Source organism: Podarcis melisellensis, assembly GCF_964234715.1.
Source record: "Podarcis melisellensis genome assembly, chromosome: 6".
Lineage (NCBI taxonomy): Eukaryota > Metazoa > Chordata > Lepidosauria > Squamata > Lacertidae > Podarcis > Podarcis melisellensis.
Window position 1 is genome coordinate 6376646 of NC_138538.1, and position 21009 is coordinate 6397654.

The following is a 21009-nucleotide window of genomic DNA, read 5'->3' on the forward strand; positions in this document are numbered from 1 at the left end:
GCTTGGTTAAAATTGCCTTTTTAGAGTCTCTTTTCATAAGCAGAGGGAGAGACTGGCCTGGGTTGCTGAAGAAAATCATCCTTGGGCTCAGCAGCTTTTTCTTTATTAAAGCCAGGCCTTAGCATTTTAAGAAAACTTTTCCAAAACAATCTGTTTTAGGGGCACGGTATTGATTGCTTTTTGGAAGAGTGTCCTTTAAAACTGCCCGCAACTATTTTGAAAAGCAAAGCAGCTAGTTGTGTGGGTCCATTTAGAGAAATGTTCCAAACAGGAAGTGAGAGGGAAAAAATAATGCCTTTTATTAGAACCAGCCCAAATTCACAATGTGCTGTTGAGCGTTTCAAGTTGTACAGAACTTCTTCCTCAAGCAGGATGTTAAGGCCAAAAAGAAAAGTAAGGGGACAAGAGATTTAAGTATGCATTTGGTCACAGAGGAAGCCTCTGCAGAATTATTAGGTTAAGATTTGAGGTTTTTGCAAAAAAAAAAAAGCCTCAGATTATGCTTGCTAAGGTTAACAGTTGAGCTGTCATTCAAATCTGCCTCTTGCATTATTTGATTCTATAACTTTGCCGTCTAAATGTAAGAAAGCCGGAAATGGAATTTTAGAAAACGTCAAAGCTGCAGAATAAATAGAAGCCAAATAATGTTTCCTCCCCGATAGGGCAAGTCACCCTTTTTTTTTAGGACAGCATATTACCACTTCCCAAATCTAGTATGCCACTGACAATTTTGTCAGTCATCACTGGCAGCTCACCTGCACTCTTCAGAGCTTTTGCCCCTTGTGGTGAATCTGCAAGCAATGCTCTAGTGATCGTTTCCAGGTCATCAGCCTACGACTCCTTCAACCTAACTGATCTTTTGTTTTCCCTTTACTATTTTCTAGCACTGGAGCATGTTCCAAACTCAGTCCGTTTGTGGAAAGCAGCTGTGGAGCTGGAAGAGCCTGAGGATGCCAGGATAATGCTCAGCCGAGCTGTGGAATGCTGCCCCACCAGCGTGGAAGTAAGCTGGCCAATCCCTCCCATTCACCGCTTCAATCTGTGCTCTGGGTGGTCTTGTAATAAGACCGGGATGAAAAATCTCAGATGACAACTGTGGAATTTGAGGGCGGGGAAGACAGTGGCCCCCAAATGAATATGAACTGGGGTTTGTTGTTTGCCACTCCCCAGTTTTGCAGTGGGAAGTACAAAGGATAGGTTTCCCCCATCTCTCAAACTCGTCTGAGCTACTGGGAAGAGTTCTTTTTTTGCTACCACTGCAAATTTCATTCACTCCCATCAAAATTATCCCATCCTATTTTACCACTTTCAAATAATGAGTGCGCATGCTTCAGTTCGGCTATGCTGCATCATTAAAATCCAGTCGAAGCCCCTAATAACACAAATGTAATCCTATCGATTTCTCATCTGTATGGATCTCATTTCGAATGTAAAATGCAACCCACTGGGCAGGCGTAGGGGAGCAGGGGGAGGAGGAATAACAGAATCATAGAATTATAGAGTTGGAAGGGCCTTCTAGTCTAGCCCCTGCAATGCAGGAATGTTAACACGCGGTTTCCCCCATCCGATTCGAAACCATACCAGACCCTGCTTAGCTTTGCAGATGTGCTAGTAGTTTTATTGCTGCAGTCCCCCCCCTCTTGAATGTGCTTCAGCCATACAATCCTCTTGCAAAAAGTTAAATGAGCAGTAATCTGTAAATCTGAACTTCTAAAACAGATCTTAATTGTCAAACGCTTATTGTGCTATTGCAGACTTAATACAGGCAATCTCTTAACCATGCCATAAGAGCGGTGGAGCAGGCTCTGGTTTTGCTTGTGCTTCCTCTTGTGTTTTCGTTTTTTAGTGCAAATTCCCCTGCAGGCCTTGGCTCTGGTTAAGTATCACGTCAGCACCAGGGTTACTCACAGTAACTCCAACCATGGTTTGAAGCTGCTTAGCAAGCATTGGTTATGGCAGTGGAAGGTAGCAAAACACCAAATTAGTTACGTTCTGGTAGTTGAGTGTTTGATGGGTTTTTATATTTCTCTTCCTATCCTTGAGATGTTATGTGAGATTTTGCTGGAGATAGACTAGTTAGCTGGGGTGTGAATAATTTTTGGACTTTTTCTTGCTGTTTTTATAAATTCCATTTTTTATTTCACTTTTGGCTATTCTTGTAATCCATTTTTTATTTTTAAAAAAGGGGGGAGAGAGAAAGAACAGACATTGGAGAATCAACTGCTGTTAAATCTGCATGGTGATAAGTTCTGTGTCCTTAATGACAACCCTTTTTGCCCTTGCAATACAGCTGTGGCTTGCCCTAGCGAGGCTGGAAACGTACGAGAACGCCCGCAAAGTCTTGAACAAGGCCCGTGAGAACATTCCGACAGACAGGCACATCTGGATCACAGCTGCCAAACTTGAGGAGGCCAACGGGAACACTCAGATGGTGGAGAAGATCATTGACCGAGCCATCACCTCCTTAAGGGCCAATGGGGTGGAAATAAACCGGGAGCAATGGATTCAGGTACTGCTTTGGATTGTCTCTTTGGAAACCCTATTTAAGAATGACCTTGTTTTTCACCGTAACATGTGCTCAAGGTGGATGCTGTGGGTATAGCTCGAGGGGTGTTCAGAAGATCTCACCACGGGTCTGAGTGTCTCCCATTTTGTCTACAAAAGCTCAGACAGGAATAAATGTATCGGACCTTAAGGTATTCCAGACTGGCATCTGCCAAAGATGGATAGAGTGGGAAAAGGCAGGAGAAATCCCAGATGCTTTCCAGGAGTAACTGGTGAGATACAGGGAGTGCTGTGGAAGAGGAGAGGTAGATTTTGTTTTAGTTTTAAAAAAGAGGCTATAATCCTTTCTACACTTACCTGGGAGGAAGCTCCACCGAATACAGCAGGACTTTAAAAAATAAATAAAAAAATTATTCAAACTTTTCAACGTAAAGGTAAAGGACCCCTGACAGTTAAGTCCAGTCACAAATGACTCTGGGGTTGCGGCGCTCATCTCACTTTACTGGCCAAGGGAGCCGATGTTTGTCTGCAGACAGTTTTCCAGGTCATGTGGCCAGCATGACAAAGCTGCTTCTGGCGAAACCAGAGCAGCGCACGGAAACGCCGTTTAGCACATCAAAGTGCAAGTAGATAAATAGGTACCACTATGGCGGAAAAGTAAACTTTTCAACATACAATACTATAGAAACTGGCTCTTGCTTCACTGTCAAGTCCTGAATTTCTGTGCCCGGCATGAATTGTAGTGATGTTGCTTCTAGGATGCAGAGGAGTGTGATAAAGCTGGGAGCGTGGCGACGTGCCAGGCAATCATGAGAGCCGTGATTGGGATCGGGATTGAGGAAGAGGACCGGAAGCACACCTGGATGGAAGATGCCGACAGTGTAAGTTCAGATCCCAAGTGCAAAAGTTTGCTAACCCTCGATCAGCTGCCTAATGTGTAGTACTGTTGGGTCAGGATAGTGAATCTAGAGAGGTGAGTGGTGTGGACTTTCTAGGATCGGTGGCTGGAGATAACTTTATTTCTCCACGCTGTGCTGGCCTGCATCTGAGCCTGCCTAAAGGCCATGGTGCTACCTAATAAAAACTGATTCCATTGGTATTTTGATGTGTGCAAAACCTCTGGTCCACAGCTGTATTTTGTGGAACTTGACTGCGTAACCTGGTGCGAATATGTTTAAGAAGCGTTTCTCATTTCTTAACCTAGAGGGCTCTTTTGGTATGCATACTCTCTCTCACACAAACCTATTTTGAGCAGAGCATCAACTGTGCCTCATCACAACCAATTCCAACTGTCTGGATTCCAAAAAAGCAACTTGAGATGTGACTACAAGCCCCTCTGAAGTCCTTGTAAAGAGGAGATTTGCTACATTCTCATTCCTTTCTCACACTTTTTGCATTGCGGCTATTGCATCCAATTTTAGGGCAAGTCGCAAGGCGATACTGCTTCTTAGTCTGGGGCAGTTATCCTGGACAATTATCAGCATGATGAGAGTGATCCGTGATCACTCTGAATTATTAAACTGGACTGGAATCCACACACATCCATACAAGGTGGGGGAAATCAACCCTCTTTACCACTCTAGAATCATCTGGTTGACAGAGAAACTAATACACAGAAATCCCTTTTGTTGAGTATGTACACACAAAAGTCATGAAAAGACAGATACATAAACGTTGACCAACTTTGCTCTTTGTCGCAGAAGCCCCAATAGTTTTGTGTTCTCGTGTTCCCACAGTGCGTCGCTCACAATGCGCTTGAGTGTGCCCGGGCAATCTATGCCTATGCCTTACAAGTCTTCCCCAGCAAGAAAAGTGTGTGGTTGCGAGCAGCCTATTTCGAAAAGAATCATGGAACCAGGTACGTCACATTCGTGGTCCTGCTTGATCCCAGTTCATCATGATGGTTACTTTTGCAGGGTGTGTGTTTGCTTTCACCTGTTGCATCTTGGGAGGGGAAACCCCTTTTGTAGATAGGCCTACCCCATTTAAGGAAGAAGATCTCTGAAATATCCTTCCATGATCCTTCTCGTAGGATTTGTCAGGGAACTGTCATCAGAACTGGGAGGGGGAGGGGGGAGACACAGAGGGACAGTTGTGTTACAGGGAGCCTCCGAAAATCTTGCAAAGCAGTTCCTCCTCAGGTAATGAGTGATGAGGAAAACCCCACCTCTAGTGGGGAAGAGGTGAAAGGACCAGAGGGTGCTGGTGGGAGCCTCAGCACCACTTCTGGCAAAGCCGGCCAGGAGGGAAGCATGCCCCCTCCGTCGCCCACCCTGCGCAGAAGTCTAAAGCGCAAAGAGGGACGGAAAAGGCTAGGCGTAACAAAGCTTTTATGCTGGAGGAGGTCCAGGAAACAGGCACTCCCGATTCTGCTAGCGATTGAGGCAGACATGAACTTTGGGGTTCTGCACTGTAAATAGTTTGCACCTAAATAAACCTGTAAAAGACAGGTCGGAGTCCTGCCTGGTTACTCGTGAGCAGCCACCCTTTCCATCTGACAGATTCATTTTTTAAAGAAGTATTGGTTACTGTGATCCGCAATATATTAAGTAGATGGCTTGAAAGATGCTTATCGACAGTGTCTTCTGGAAAATGCGAGCTATCCTTGCTCTGCTTCTTATTACACACCTTTTCCAATGAACCACATTGGAGAGTGTTTTCCAGAAACTGATTTTGTAGTTTTAAGTGGGCAGCGGTTTGTGTCGCGGTACAGCATTTCCTGAAACCTCCTTGATGAAATAAGTGAGGAAAGGTTATGGCTCTGGGCTCTTGTGACGGTAGCAATGGCTAATACTGGCTGACAATACGCGGAGCTCAGCGTTCTGGGTCACTGGTGCTCTTGTTCGTCCCTGCAGGGAATCCTTGGAGGCTCTTCTGCAGAGGGCCGTGGCTCACTGCCCCAAAGCCGAAGTCCTCTGGCTCATGGGAGCCAAATCGAAATGGCTTGCTGGAGACGTCCCTGCTGCCAGGAGTATCCTGGCTTTGGCTTTCCAGGTGAGTGTGCGTCTCTTTGCGCGGCCTTCGCTGTGTCCATTATCATGGGGACAAGACGTAATGCTACAAGCAAGAAGCGCTCTCTGCATTGAGGGATTGTATTTTGTCCCATGACAACGAAATGCAGCGGGATCCTATAGCTGAAATTTCTTAATCACCAGAATCCAGATAATCCACTATGTGCCCTTCATATTTGAATAAAATGTTGGCTGTAATACCCTGACTTTTCTTTACCCAATATTTTGGTCTTTTCACTAAGTCTCTCGGAAACTTGGATAAAAGATTAAGCATATTGCTTAATCTTTATCGCAAGTGCTTCAGCACTGAACAGCCTTCCTCGGTGACTGCTTTTTGCAAGAAACAGTTGAATTTTAAAGATTTATATATCACCCTTCAGCGGAGCATGCAGAGTGGTTTAGAAAAACGAGATAAAGATACAAAAAATAAAAAATGCATTAAAAGCTCCGAGGGAATGAAAAATGCTTGATACCTAACAGATTATCATGTTGGCAGCAGGTGGGCCTCTGGGGAGTCAGTTCCGCATGCAGAGTGCCACGATGTTTTAGCATTTCCTGCAACATTACAGGGATGAAGGTAGCCTTGCCAAAAGGTCAACACCATTTTTTGAGAGTTGGGCCTGTCACGCAGGACATAGGAAAACTTTAATTTCTTCTCCATTTTACACAAGCAACTGTGCTTGATCACTTTGAGGAGATTCTTGCTCACTCCAAGCAAGTGGCTGTTTTCAGGCCTGCACCAGGGCTGCCTGTACATCTCGATGAACTTGTTTGCGCTATTAGAAATTGCACCTGCCCACTTCTCTCTTCTAGTGTGACAAAGGCCATGGCATCAGGGGACTGAGCCTGGATCTTGTGTGGTTTTCTGTGCCAGGACTGGTGATCAGAAGCCAGTAGTGAACATATTTCATACTCTGCTGCTCATAGGAAAACTGCCAGCCGGATTGTTTTATTTGAAGAGCCCTGTTTTGAGTATGCTAATGAATTCTCAGGATTGACAGACAGATATTTCTGAGTAGTCATTTGCTTGTTTAAATGCCTTTGTTTAAAAGCACTTTGCCTGGAGGGAAAGTGCCTGAGCCAGCAGCTCGCTTTGAGGTTCCCAAGGAAGGAACCCGAAGGAAGTGTGAAAAAGAAAGAGGGTTTGCTTTGTTGCTGGCCTGGTCAGACAAGGAAAGTCCACAGAGCTGCCTCCACTACTCCCATTGGAAAGAGGAGGTTGGCATCGCTGTCTTGTCCCATTTGAAGCAAAAGTGATGTAAGTTGAGTGGGGCCATAAAACAGAGAGCCATGCGTCTATGACTCCACCCCCATCGTTCTGCCCGGACACTGAGGTCCAGCACCAAGGACCTTCTGGCACTTACCTCACTGTGAGAAGCCAAGTTACAGGGAACCAGGCAGAGGACCTTCTCAGTAGTGGTGCCCGCCCTGTGGAACGCCCTCCCACCAGATGTCAAAGAGAACAACAACAACCAGACATTTAGAAGACATCTGAAGGCAGCCCTGTTCAGGGAAGCTTTTAACATTTAATGCTTTACTGTATTTTAATATTTTGTTGGAAGCAGCCCAGAGTGGCCAGGGAAGCCGGATGGGCGGGGTATAAATAATAAATTTATTATTGTTATTATTATTATTATTATTATTACTCTGTGTGTCTCCTTGATGAGGCCTGTCATGTTTTGCAAATCATTATTAGGAAAATTACATGTTTCTTAATTTTTGTAAAATTGTTTGTGTGTGTGTAGTGGCCCCACATTTCTCTCTCTCTCACTCACTCACACACACTGGGAGGAGTGGTGGGATATTGGCACGAGAAATAAATAAATAAACCCCGTGTTTGGTGAGTGTGCCATTTCAGCACTGTAGCTCATCCATCAGAGATCCATTGGCAGCTTCCACTGAGCAAATCAGAAGGTGGTATCTGATTCCTGAACTGCCAACAGGACTGTGTAGTGTTAGGCTTTCATGCACCACACTCTGTGAAGAACATGAAGTGCTACCTCTAATGGAATAGAGCAAGAACAGGGCTGGTGGATCTCGAAGAAGCAACATCCTTTTAATGCCCACCACTGCTTTCCTTTACGTATATTTGTCTGCCCTTCTGTTATTATTCAGGCCAACCCGAACAGCGAAGAGATTTGGCTGGCTGCTGTGAAGTTGGAATCTGAAAATAACGAATACGAAAGAGCAAGGAGGTTGTTGGCCAAGGCTCGTAGCAGTGCCCCAACAGCCAGGGTAAGCCATGCATAGCTCTGCGGGTATTTCAGCATTGAAACCACCACCCAGGTCCCAGTGAATGTATGAAACCACCTTTACAGACCTGGACACATTTCTCTGACTAGTCTAATGGTAATGGTTTGAGCATAGGGTCTTTTCCCAATCCTTCATCATTAAAGTCCTTCAACTGTAGGTGCTGGGGATTGAGCCTGTGACATATTACAAGAGGAAGCATCCGCTCTGCCACTTAGACATGGGACCAGTTACAGTCTGGGTCTTTTCAATAGTTTTGCTTGAGTTGCTTTTTAATATTTTAAACATCTTGCTTCCCAAGTGTTCATTGTCCAGTAGAAACTCGATTAAATCGGTTGAAATGAGCAACCAAAGAGTACAAAAACTTACCGTATTTTTCGATCTATAAGACGCACCAGACGCACCTAGTTTTTGGAGGAGGAAAACCAAGGGAAAAAATATATTCTGAATCTCAGAAGCCAGAACAGCAAGAGGGATCGCTGCGCAGTGAAAGCAGCAATCCCTCTTGCTGTTCTGGCTTCTGGGATAGCTGCGCAGCCTGCATTCGCTCCATAAGACGCGCACACATTTCCCCTTACTTTTTAGGAGGGAAAAAGTGAGTCTTATAGAGCAAAAAATAGGGCATTTATGGGGCATAATAGCTCTCGCAAACTGTGGGTGTGTTTGGACTGGAATACGTGTGGTCTGGCTGTGACAGTCTTTGAGATGATCTCTCTCTTCCCCTCGCCTTCATCCTCTTAGGTCTTCATGAAGTCTGTCAAACTCGAGTGGGTTCTTGGGAACATTGCTGCGGCTCAGGAGCTCTGCGAGGAAGCGCTGAAGCACTACGAAGACTTCCCTAAGCTGTGGATGATGAAGGGGCAAATAGAGGAGCAGGAGGAACTGATAGAAAAAGCCCGAGATGCCTATAACCAAGGGGTAAGGGCACAACCTGCTTCCTTTTCCTCTTCCCCACCTCCTCCTCATTCCTTGGGGAGAAGATGGAAAGCTCCAGCAGTAGCCTCTGCAGTCGAGCGTCCTTGTGGAAAGCCAAACAGGAGCAGCAGAGGTCAGGCTCCTGGCTCAGACCATTGCAGCCACTGCATAAACCTTGCAGTCAGTGTCAACGTTTAATCAGGCATGCCAGCAATTCTTCTTTCACTCCCACCCCAGTATTCTTGCTTCCCTTTGCATTTGGCTCGGACAGATGTTGTCCGTGAGGATTAATGAGTTGTTCCAGGAAAGTGACTGACTAGCGAGGCTGCTCTTAAGTATCTGATCAATAAACCTGGCTCCCTATAGATGTGCCCAGCTTGGACTTGTTAACGGGAACAGTTGCCTAAGGACAAATAAATTCTTGTTTTCTCCACCCCCATTCCATGATGGTGCAGAGATAATTCCTCCTGCAGTGAAAAGAGTCCAATCCAATAAATACTTATGGTTGGTAGCCACAGGTTTTTTCAGCAACCGAAGTGTCTGTGACTGCAATTGTGTGCCCAGTTGTGGCTTCTTGAGTAAGGCTTTATTCCCTTCCAAACAGCTGAAGAAATGCCCCGGTTCCATACCCCTTTGGCTTCTGTTGTCCAGGCTGGAGGAGAAGGTCGGCCAGCTCACCCGAGCCAGAGCCATCTTGGAGAAGTCTCGCTTAAAGAATCCAAAGAACCAAGACCTGTGGTGAGCCTACGGAGATTCCGTGTTTTTCATTTCTTAGAAATCTCCTGTAGCTTTGCTAACCTTGAAACGTCGTGCTCTTCCCTCCCGCAGGTTGGAATCCGTGCGATTAGAATACAGAGCTGGACTGAAGAACATCGCCAATACGCTGATGGCCAAGGCTCTGCAAGAGTGTCCCAACTCAGGTGACAGAGGGGTCGTTTCTCTTTCGCGTGTTGGCCTTTGCTTAACCTTTGAGTTGACTTCTTTTAAAAACACAACCCTCTCAATTAGCATCACAGCTTTAGGCTAGCTGGCACGCCTCTTCTAAAGCAAGCTCTATGTGCCCTGGCCATTAGGACAACCATACAGTGTGAGCAGGATCTGTGGTTATTCCCTCAGTGCCAATAGATATTGGGCAATCCATGGGTTTGAACTTTGACATTGCCATGCCTCTTTCTGGTCCGCTAATCCCCAGTCTACGTAGGCCTCATTCTCCTTCGAAACTCATCAGACGTATCAGATGGTGCATGTTTCAGTTTCCTGACACGTCTCCCTCTGGAGGCTTGTACTCAGTCTTGTTTGCTTACCTCTGGAGAGATGAGAGCTGATGCTTGAGAGAGACTCTGTGTGGGTCTATCTGTGGCAGTTAAAATTCTCTATGGGTGGTCCTAATGAATGGCTGGCTTGCCTACACCAAAGGTGCCCAGAGCAACCTTAACGCTTATCTTCTATGCCAAGCCGCCTCCTATGGAGAAAAAGCCCTCCTTTGATACTAAGCAAATAAAGAGATTGAAAACGGTCAGTTCGGCCCACCAGGGCTTATTTCTTAGTCCTTGAATGTTGAGAAATGAATGCAGTGACTGAAAAAATGTTCTTTTGTAGTAATCACCGGGATATTAAAAAAATATTTCTTTTTTTTATCTACGTAGTAATTAAATGAAGGAAGGGGCTGATTTGGGGAGGGTGGGTTGGTTGCAGATGTAGGATATAAAGCCCTTTAAAACAGGCAAACTGCGCTCCAGATGTTTTGGGACTACAATTCCCATCATCCCTAGCTAACAGGACCAGTGGTCAGGGAAGATGGGAATTGTAGTCTGGAGGGCAGGTTTGCCTATGCCTGCTTTAAAACAAAGAGTCGTGAAAGCACATCTGTGTAGGTCTGCTTTGCAAGATTCAGGTGTGCTGCTTGAGCTCATCCTGGCTATCCAGATGGGGTGGTTGATGCAGCACAAACCAAGCCCCTCCCAGCCCACATGGGATATTTCCCCCTCAGCCCAACCCCAAATGGGCAGCTTGCCTGTGTTGTTTCCTTGCACAAAACAGGGTGTCATGCTCCGAGCTGCTGGATTTCACGCTTTGCTATTTGGATTCCTCCCCCCTTAATGTGTTGATTTTTTACTTCCCTTGGGTCAGACCTCTGGTCCACCTAGCTCAGTATTGTCTACAGTGGTTGGCAGCAGCTCTCTGGGGTTTCGGTCAGGGAATCTCCCAGCCCTACCTGAAGATGGCGAGGGTTGAACCTCTGACCTTCTACATGCAAAGCAAATTCTCTGCCGCTTAATTACATCCCTTCCCCCAAGTTTATTTCTTTTCATCTTTATCCCCCTCACCCTCCTTGAACACAACATAACATGGATTAAAACTTGCCTATGATAACGTTGTGTGTCAAGTACAGTGGTACCTCGGGTTACAGACGCTTCAGGTTACAGACTCTGCTAACCCAGAAATAGTACCTCGGGTTAAGAACTTTGCTTCAGGATGAGAACAGAAATCGTGCTCCGGCGCCACAGCAGCAGCAGGAGGCCCCATTAGCTAAAGTGGTGCTTCAGGTTAAGAAGAGTTTCAGGTTAAGAATGGACCACCGGAACGAATTAAGTACTTAACCCGAGGTAAACCCCATGGAAAAAACAGCGATAAAACTCAAAACTCAAGCTTGTTAGAAAGCACAGGGAAAAAGAGTCGAAACAAAATTCAGGCCAAACAGTTCTTATAACTGCAGAAGTTTAATCAAGAGGGCGGCTAGAGAGAGACCTTTTGTGGCAAGGAGTTCTGCACCACAGTTGCAGAAATGGCTCCCCAGGTGGTGCAGAGCTGCTATGCTAGCTTCCTGGCAGGTACAAAGGGTCACTGTTGCTTACCTGGGGGAATGAGCCGGTGGGGAGGTCAGCGCAGTGCTTGAGTGTTGCATTGGCTGTTCCAGTGTGGTTGCATCACACCAACCTCCCCATCACCCTCCCAACCATCCCAACCTCCCCTCCCCAGTAAGCAACAGCGGTTCACATAATAAAAATAAAAATGTTATTTATACCCCACCCTCTTCTGCCAAGACCAGGTTCAGGGCAGCTAACACCCGATATAAAAACAAATTGATTGAAATACAACTTAAAAACAAGATTAAAATACAGCCTCATTTCAATGGAAACTCAAATCAAAAAACTTTTTTGGGCATGAAAACATCAAGTCTTCACCAAGGCTAACTTTCCAGACTGGTCCTTCACGGGCCAGAAAAAAGCCAGGGAAGTCCCCAAATAGGAGTTCCATCACAGGAGGGAAAAGGAAAAAAGAAGAGGGGGAGAGAATCAAATTGATTCCAAGCCAAAGGCCAAGCGGAACAGCTCTGACTTACGGGCCCTGCGGAAAGAAATCAGATCCCTCAGGGCCCTGGTCTCATGAGACAGAGCGAGAGCATTCCATCAGGCTGGAGCCAGTGTTGAAAAGGCCCTGGCTCTAGTTGAGGCTAATCTGACTTCCTTAGGGCCCGGGACCTCTAAGGTGTTGCTATTTATGGACCTTAAGGTCCTCCGTGGGGCATACTGGGAGAGGCAGTCCCATAGGTACGAGGGTCCTAGGCCGTGAAGGGCCTACTGGTAAGCTCACATTTTAGCTCCACTGCACCTGGCGAGGTTGCTTCTGAGCAGGGACATGCAAAAGGTACAGGTGAGAAGCATCATTCAGAAGCACACTGTTCAGTTTGGGGATCTCAGCAATCTAATCCCTTCTGTTTGTGTTGCCAGTATTATCATCTGCAGAGGTTTTAGTCTTCAGAGAGATGCAGAAGTACCGAGCATCTGCTGACAGCAAATGTATGCAAAGCTACCTAAATTAAAATGCTGGAGTCTTTTTCTGTGTGTGGGAGCCTGCTGGCTTGGAGGTTATAATACCTGCTGTGAGTAAGCAATAGCAGCTTGCCATTGACTTCAACCTTCTTTGACTTTTAGGAATCTTGTGGTCGGAAGCAATCTTCCTAGAGGCAAGACCCCAGAGGAAGACCAAGAGTGTGGACGCTTTGAAGAAATGTGAGCACGACCCCCACGTCCTCCTGGCTGTGGCCAAGTGAGTAACGGCGTCTGCTTTGCAATCTGACTTGCAGGGTGTATAAAGCCTTCTTTGGATAAGAAAAGTCTGGAATCCTAAGTAGTTCAGAAAGATCAGGTCCCCCTTGGTGGACTTTGCTTAAAGGCTGAGCGATCAAGAAGTTGCATGAAGTTAGGAATAGTCAGCACATGCCCTACACACCTCTTCTTCCCCTTGCCTCCTTTTCCTTTCATCCTCCCAATTTCCGGAGAAAACATTTCCCATTTTTTAAGACTTGTGGTAAATCACAAAAATTGTGTGTTGTGTTAAAAACAGTCAGTAAGCATTGTACAAATCTTGGATCTCCAGCTTGAGCAGCTTTTAATAAGTTGAAGCAAACTGCATATGATTTGATTTTGGTGCATATGCTGGAGTGGCTGATGTTGGATTATTTATTATTCATTGACTTATTTAATTCCATAAAATTTACACAATGCTTGATTGTAAAAAAACAAACACACAATTGAAATGATTTACAAAGAGATAAAACGGTAAATTCACAACCCTTCTTGAAAATGTGCAAAAGTTTAAATATGAAAACAGGTTAAAATTGCCTCAGCTGTCTAAGCAACTTGATATGCTTGTCTACACGGGAATGCTTTTAGCACATTTGTCAGCCATTATCAAGTACTGCAGTGGCTTTGAAACTGTGTTATGAGAATATCAGTTTTCCTTGAATGGAAAATGAGTAGAGGTGGACACAGTCTTCTCACAAAGGCAGCTTGCCTTCCTGATATTCCCCTGTTAACGCACTAGGGAGCATTGGCTGTGCTCTAGCACAGTGTTTCCCAACCGGTGTTCCGCGGCACAGTAGTGTGCCGCAAGACGTTGCCTGCTGTGCCGGTTGGGAAACACTGCTCTAAGCGAGAGGGGACTCTGCTCAGGCTGCATCCGCCGTGCGCGAGGGAGGCGCTTCCTCTCGTGAGGGAGGCGAGAAGAAGGGAGGCGGGGCCGAGCAGGCGGATTGGCCCGGCGGCGGCCGTGACGTCACCCTGCGCGCGGCGGCAGATTCGAAACTCCTCAGGCGCAGGCGCGGCTGGAGCAGGAAGGCCGCTCTGCTTGAGAGGAAAGAGAGGGAGCCGCCGCCGGGATGAAGAACACCGTTCCGCGGAGCACCGTGAAGAAGCTGCTGAGCAAGCACAAGACGCACTTGCCTCAGGGTCTTACTGCCCACCCGCCTCTGTTTCCTTGCTGTGTTTGCTCAAACGGAACAAAGAGCAGGGAAAGCCCCTCCCCTCCAGGCAAGCAGAGGGAGAGAGAGAGAGAGAGCGTGCGAGCTGGCTGGCTTGGGTGCGTAGGTGAGGGAAAACTTTTGCCTTCCTTTCCTCCCTCCCAGTTATACCCCTCTCCTGCATTCTTAGCCAGCTGCACACCCCTCTCGTGCTCCTTGTCCGTTCTGTGTTTTTCCTTCCCTCCCCACTTAAAATGTGGTTTAAAAGCATGGATCCACATGGATCCTCAGGATCTTTGCATTGGGTCACCCCAAATTCACCAACAGATCACATAGCATGTCCATGGCTACAGCCTGCCCTCCAAAAATCACGCACCCACTGTTGCCTGGGGCTGCAGTGGTGCAAAAATGTGGTTACAAAACATGGATCCACATGGATCCTCAGGATCTTTGCATTGGGTCACCCCAAATTCACCATCAGATCACATAGCATGTCCATGGCTACAGCCTGCCCCCCCAAAATCACGCACCCACTGTTGCCTGGGGCTGCAATGGTGCAAAAACGTGGTTACAAAACATGGATCCACAGGGATCCTCAGGATCTTTGCATTGGGTCACCCCAAATTCACCATCAGAGCACATAGCATGTCCATGGCTACAGCCTGCCCCCCCAAAATCACACACCCACTGTTGCCTGGGGCTGCAATGGTGCAAAAACGTGGTTACAAAACATGGATCCACAGGGATCCTCAGGATCTTTGCATTGGGTCACCCCAAATTCACCATCAGATCACATGTCTGTGGCCACAGCATGAAGCACAAAAATGATACATCATTAATATTCACTGCCCACGGCGGCAGCCAATCGGCTGCCGCAAAGGGCGGGCCCTCACAGGTTCACTTAAGGTCGGGACAGCCCGGGGCTCGCCCCTTTCGTTCCCCCAGCAGCAGCGGTTTGGAGGTCTTGGGCCCCCTCAATATTTTTTATAAGTCGGTATGGACCCCCCAATATTTTTTATAAGTCGGCGCCCCTGGCGCATGGTAAACTTTGTAAAGTCACGACCCGTGAAAAGTCGCATATTTGCAGCTTTGTGTGAGGAGATGGGAGCGAAGCATAAAACCTTGCTGTTTCATACGGAGGTCAGGTGGTTGTCGCGTGGCAAGGTCTTGGTTCGTGTGTATGAGCTGCGGGAGGAACTTAAAGTGTTTCTGACAAATGAGAGGTCAGATTACGCAAAGCTGCTTGCAAGTGATGAGTGGTGTGCAAAGCTGGCATACCTGGCAGATATATTTCATCATCTGAATGAACTGAACACACGAATGCAAGGCCGAAATGAAAACCTGCTTACAAGTACAGATAAAATAAATGGATTCCGTTCCATTGTGTTTATTTGATTCCTATTAAAGAGAGTTACTTTATATATAGTCAATATAGGCACAGAGTTAATTTTTTAAACATTTTCTAATGGTGCTGTGCCTCGAGATTTTTTTCATGAAACAAGTGTGCCTTTGCCCAAAAAAGGTTGGGAAACACTGCTCTAGCATGCTCTCCCTTTACAGACCCGACAGGCCTGGCCAGCATTGCCCCATGGGGCTGGAGCATTTGCCCCTCGGAACCGCCTGCAGTTTGCTCGCATTCTGCTACAGACACTCAGGAGTGGGGTTGTTTAGTACATGACCCGATCAGCACTACTAATTTGTTATGATATGTTAAATTTGCTCAAGGTTTACTTGGCTGTACGTGTATCTTTGAAATGATTCCACCACCCCCAACCTTGTTAACTTAAAAAATCCCAGGGCAGATGGATTAAAGATAGCAAAAGGGTTAGGAAATTGCACGAATGGAGATAGGAAATTTTCAAAACCACTGGAATGCTTGGCTTGGAGAGTCTAAACTCCAAGACAAATGGGTAGGTTCCTGAGAGATTTCAGGATAAATGAGGAGTTCCTGTAGTTCTCTGTAAAAACCATCTAGCTTTTGCGGGTCATCTAAGCAACGTTTCATTGCCCTAGTGACCTGTGTCCCTGCCCTGTGATATGGTGCATCCCATAATAATCAATGGGCTTTCAAATGACTTCAAAGAGCATCAGGTGTGAATCTTACAGGTAGTGTTTCTTTCCTCTTATCAGCCACAAGCCAAAGACGCAATCATGCAGCTCAGACTTGCAGGCAACCTTTCTATCAAATCACAGCAAATGAGATTTGTTGGTCTTGACTGAGCCTGTCTTTAGATGTGCATAAATTGACCCCTGTCACAACACAACAAAACAAAACAAAAGCCAGCGCAGCTGGTTCATCGGGGGACAAATCTTGAACGGGCACAAGCAGATTTTTAGAACATGCAGGCTGAAAAGCTCTGGAATTAAGCATAGCCCTTAGTTCTCCCTCCACAGCTGTGCCTGGCTGCTTCCCAGGTGGATTTTCCGTAGTTAACAGCTGTGCTCTGTTGGAGAAGGGGATCTCATTTGGTTGCAGACTCCAGCATTGTACACAGTCCACCAAGCGTGTCTCTTGACGCAGCTCCCATTCATTTCCACGGGGCACGCACAGGAACCACTTCTGCGGCACTGTGCCCATCGTTCGTTCGATCAGCAATCTAAATAGTCTTCCATTTCCTAATCCCCCTGCCGGTTGGCAGCAGGCCGAGTTAGGTCTGTTTGTGTGCTTGCGGCAGAGTTGGGGCACCTATTGCCCTCCTAGTATTGCTGGACGTTCAGCTACTGTCAGCTTTGGCCATGCTGGCTGCGGCTGATAAATATTGGGGTCCCGGCATCCTTTGGAGGGTCACTGTTTCTCTATCACTCATTTATGGGACTGCTGTGCAGGTGTTGAATGGAGTGCTGCAGGGTGGATGAGCATTGCACAAATAAACTAAAGAAGGTCCATTCTGGCTCGGCTAGAGATAATTTACTGCTTTCCCTGGAGCGACTCATCTTTTAAAAGGCAGCTTAGCATTTGCATTTTATCTCCTTGCAAAGGCCAATATAATATTCTGAAGAGCATTCCAAAAGTTGTTTCCTCTGCATAGGCTGTGTGACTAGATACTGGTCAAGGCAAATGCCCCGATGCAGAATGTGTTATCAGAACGGTGTTGCTGGTCTCCCCAGCTCACCTACTTCTTAAACTCTCTTTCCTCCATAGGTTGTTCTGGAGTGAGCGTAAAATAACCAAGGCTCGTGAGTGGTTCCATCGGACAGTGAAGATCGATTCTGACCTAGGGGACGCCTGGGCTTTCTTCTACAAATTCGAGCTTCAGCATGGCACAGAGGTAACTTCAAGGGATCTGCCAATCTTTAATTGGACCCGCTGAGGAGATTTTTTGCTGATTTGGGGCACCTCAGTTTCCTGCTCCTTTCCATTTCCAAGTGTGCAAAAGCTGAGGCTGAGCAGGATTCCATGTTTCTTGGGAAGGAGCTTCAATGATCTTATTGGGAGGGTGAGCAAGGATCTCATGGGAGTTCCTTCACCTGCTCCATATCTCTCCCCTTGGACTGCCTTTCTCGAAAGAGCACGTCTTGAAGGATGTCACTCCCTTCCTTCCAAGCGCTTCAGCAGTTCTCTGGCAAAGGCCTTTTTAAAAAACGGAAGTGTTGGGCAATGTACCTGCTACTTCATATGTGGAAGCAGGGTGCAGTACTCCCAGCCTGTGGTTCCACAACTCCTTGGGCTGATCTCAGGGCATGCCCTTTGCAACGGTGAGCTTTTCCATTGGCCCCCAACACCGCCAGTCATTTCAGCAACTGAATGCACATGACTGAGGACTGTGGAATTCATAGAGAGGGGTGGATTGGCCTTCTCAGCCCAGGGAAACTGAACCCACATAACAGGTCAGAGTTTAGGAAGAAACTTGTGCTTCCTTCTAAGCTGCAGTCCTTTTTTTTTTTTAAAGCGTTTATTAATTTTCCAATAAAAACATCCAATTAACATCAAATCCAATAAAAATAAAAAACTAAAATAAACAAGGTCCAATTGTCTTCCAAATTGTAATAATTTTGTTTTGACTTCCCACGGTCTGAATTTCGAAGCGCATTCAACATCACATTCCTGCCTCTGATCACCCTTATGAATAATTCCAATGTCCAATTTTCCCCTTCCACATTTTGACTCTGGTTCTACGATCCTCATTCATGTCAGACAACAGATTTTTTTTTTCTATGGAGTGCAGATTTGTCCGTATATTGTAATCCTTCAGCTGTTTTTTCATCGCACTGCTTCATTTAATTGCATCCAATTTCAAAGTTCTGTCCAGCTCTTTGAGAGTTGTTATTTTGGCAGCTCCCAGATCATTAATCTTTCCCGTCCAGGTGTTATCAAAGAAACAAGAGAGAAATTTCCTTCTGTAACCTCCTTGTTGATTTATCTTAAACAGACTGTTTGCAATGTAGCCATATATCTAAGCTAGTCCTAAATGCACATACCAGTGAGTGAGCCTCACAGAGTGCAGTGGGACTTCATTTCTGAGTAAAGATATCCAGAATTGCACCATTCTTGGGGATCCTTCTGGACATCAATGGTTAAAGCTGATTCCTCCTCTGTTTTCTCCCTGCAGGAGCAGCAAGAGGAGGTGAGGAAGCGTTGTGAAAACGCAGAGCCGCGCCACGGAGAGCTGTGGTGTGAGGTCTCCAAGGACATCAGCAACTGGCAGAGCAAGATTGGGGAGATCCTGGTGCTGGTGGCGGCCAAGATAAAGAACACCTTCTAGAGGAGAGAGGAGGCTTTGTTGAGCCACGCCGTGGCCTCTTTGCTTGACTTCCCCCCCTTGGATTTCGTCCCCTCAAGCTATGGCTCCTGGAAGGAGTCTGGAGGGCAGAGAAAAGGGGGTAACTTTTTTCCCTGGTCAGGTTTAAAAGGAAGGCCAGTCCCTCCCCCAACGCTTCTTAATGAGCAAAATAACGATTGTGTAGGGAGAGAGCTTTATTTACCATCTTGGCCTTCCTGAAGCATGAATAGTGGGAACCTTGGCCTGTCAGCTGGCAAGCATTTTATTTCACTCTGCCTGCACTCCACCTGGTGTGTTACCTCTGAAAAGCAACTGAGCCTTTTTAGTTTTCTAGTACTCAGTTTGTCTTACTGTGTCCTCGATGGAAGTGACTCCTAGCTGTTTAGAGCATGGCAGCCTGCGGAACACAAACAGTGAAATATAACCTGTTTTCGAACGAGTTTAGCTGTCCTGGTGTTCCACAAGGGGGATTCTCTCTGACAGAGAATGTTAGGGATCTTTAAGGAAAGCCTAAGACCTTTTCCGGAGTTTTCAGAGCTTATTGTGTGGGAAGCTATGATGTTGAAACCAGTTCAGGTTTGCTGCGTAGATGTGACCCCATCGAGGCCTGAAAGGCAACGATTGCTCAAAGACCCACAGATGGCAGTTGAAAGGCAAAACTTGAAAAGGTTGACTTCAGGATGAGACCTGTTTGGAGCTCAGTGGGGTTAGGACAGAACTTCAACAAAATGCCTTTAGCTGCATTACAGTAGAGAGACTATTTTGTCAATTATTAAATTTCTCCGGAATTAAGGCATGTCATCTTTCTTAAGAGAAAGGTATCACAGGAGTAGAACAGCAGTTGAAAATAGACTTTGCAGTCCACATGCTTAACCCTAGAAGTCGGTGGCATAAAGCTGGAAAAGCTAGAGGGAAGCCCCTTTCTGTGTCAGACAGAAGAGGCGGCTTTTTGGGAGGACAGAGGTGGGTCAGCGAGGTCTGTGGGTTGTACACAAAGCCCAGCAGGAAAGTCACCTGCACACGTCCCAGTGAAATGAATGGGCGCAGCACAATTGTCCCAGCAGGTATGTGTGAACCTCCCATTTATTTCACTGGAACTTGGATAAATATGTCCCAGTGATGGACGTGTGTGGCTGCCTTGGATGAAAGCCTTTTTTTCGTGTAGATGGATTTTTAAAAAAATAAATCCCAGCTTGAGTCCCTCCCACAACAACACACCAAAGCTTTCCCATCCCCAGATGAAACGATCCAGCATCCCTGACACCATTTCTTTTCCCAAAACGTCTTCTGTGTTAAGATATATCTTGTGTGTTTCTGGATGAAACCTTGGTTGGTTTTTTTAAAAGAACATGAACCAATGATGGTTGTACATAGTAAGAAGCTGTAAAATACAATCCTGTTTCGTTTTGTGATACTTTTTTTGATTCTGATCTTTACTGTGTGTGAGAGATGAGTGTGGTTGTTTGGAGTTGACCAAAAAAAAAGTAGGTGGGAGTGGAGGCAGAGTGCTTAGTATAGGAAAACCTCTAAAGTGGTAAACCCTTAAATTAGAGATGGGGGAAGGGGGCATGGGTGTTCAGAAATTCAGTAGACTAGCCTTTTCCAATGTCTTGCCCTCGAGAGGTTTCGGACTGAAACATGCGTCACCCCCAACTATGGAAGGCCCCAGGCTGGGAGATACATCACTTGAAAATACAGCAGGAGTATCCCATGTCATGCCTCTCAGATGGGAGATGTTGTGCAGCGATATCCAAAGGCCGCCACATAAGTTTCCCCAACAAATGCCATGGGGCTCTGAGACCAGTCACAACTTCTAATGTTTCCAGGTTTCCCTTCTACATTCAGAAATGGCATGGAGAGAGGGTAGGAGCTAAGGCTAAAGCCGCCCCATTCTCGATTCTTCATTGTGATCTCTGTGCAGGCACTCACGAGAGAACCTGCATGGGAATCTTCAGAGCCTAAAGGTGTTTGGCAACTTGGTCTGCCCTCCATGTCTAGTGTGTGTGCCTTTAGAGCAGGCTTCCTCAACCTTGGGCCTCCAGATGTTTTGAGACTACAATTCCCATCATCCCTGGCCACTGGTCCTGCTAGCTAGGGATCATGGGAGTTGTAGGCCAAAAACATCTGGAGGCCCAAGGTTGAGGAAGCCTGCTTTAGAGGCAGACGCCCAGTTTGCCTGTGACAGCCATATTTATAATACTAAGAACATCATTTCTGTTGGGTGATCTCCAAGTGAACTGGGCCCGTGTTATCTCTCTCTCTTCTTTTCTCAGTGCTCAGGAGGGGATAACTGCTAGAAGCAATCGAATGAATGCTGAATGGGGCATGTTGATCCTCTACTTGGGCTAATAAGTGGGCTCTTTCA

The 21009-nt window shown here is 46.3% G+C and overlaps 1 protein-coding gene across 1 annotated transcript in view; it reads left to right on the top strand.

The window, feature by feature from the left end:
• The window catches only part of PRPF6 (pre-mRNA processing factor 6), a 36128-nt gene extending 16070 nt beyond the window's left edge, over positions 1-20058 (top strand). The window contains exons 10-21 of the mRNA XM_081916718.1: positions 885-1003; positions 2291-2509; positions 3264-3386; positions 4242-4363; positions 5361-5499; positions 7632-7751; positions 8508-8684; positions 9286-9419; positions 9510-9601; positions 12617-12731; positions 17066-17192; positions 18474-20058. Of these exons, the coding sequence (XP_081772844.1) occupies positions 885-1003; positions 2291-2509; positions 3264-3386; positions 4242-4363; positions 5361-5499; positions 7632-7751; positions 8508-8684; positions 9286-9419; positions 9510-9601; positions 12617-12731; positions 17066-17192; positions 18474-18626 (1640 nt within the window). The 3' untranslated portion in view covers positions 18627-20058. The remainder of the gene's footprint in view (positions 1-884; positions 1004-2290; positions 2510-3263; positions 3387-4241; positions 4364-5360; positions 5500-7631; positions 7752-8507; positions 8685-9285; positions 9420-9509; positions 9602-12616; positions 12732-17065; positions 17193-18473) is intronic.
• Positions 20059-21009: the final 951 nt, after the last annotated feature.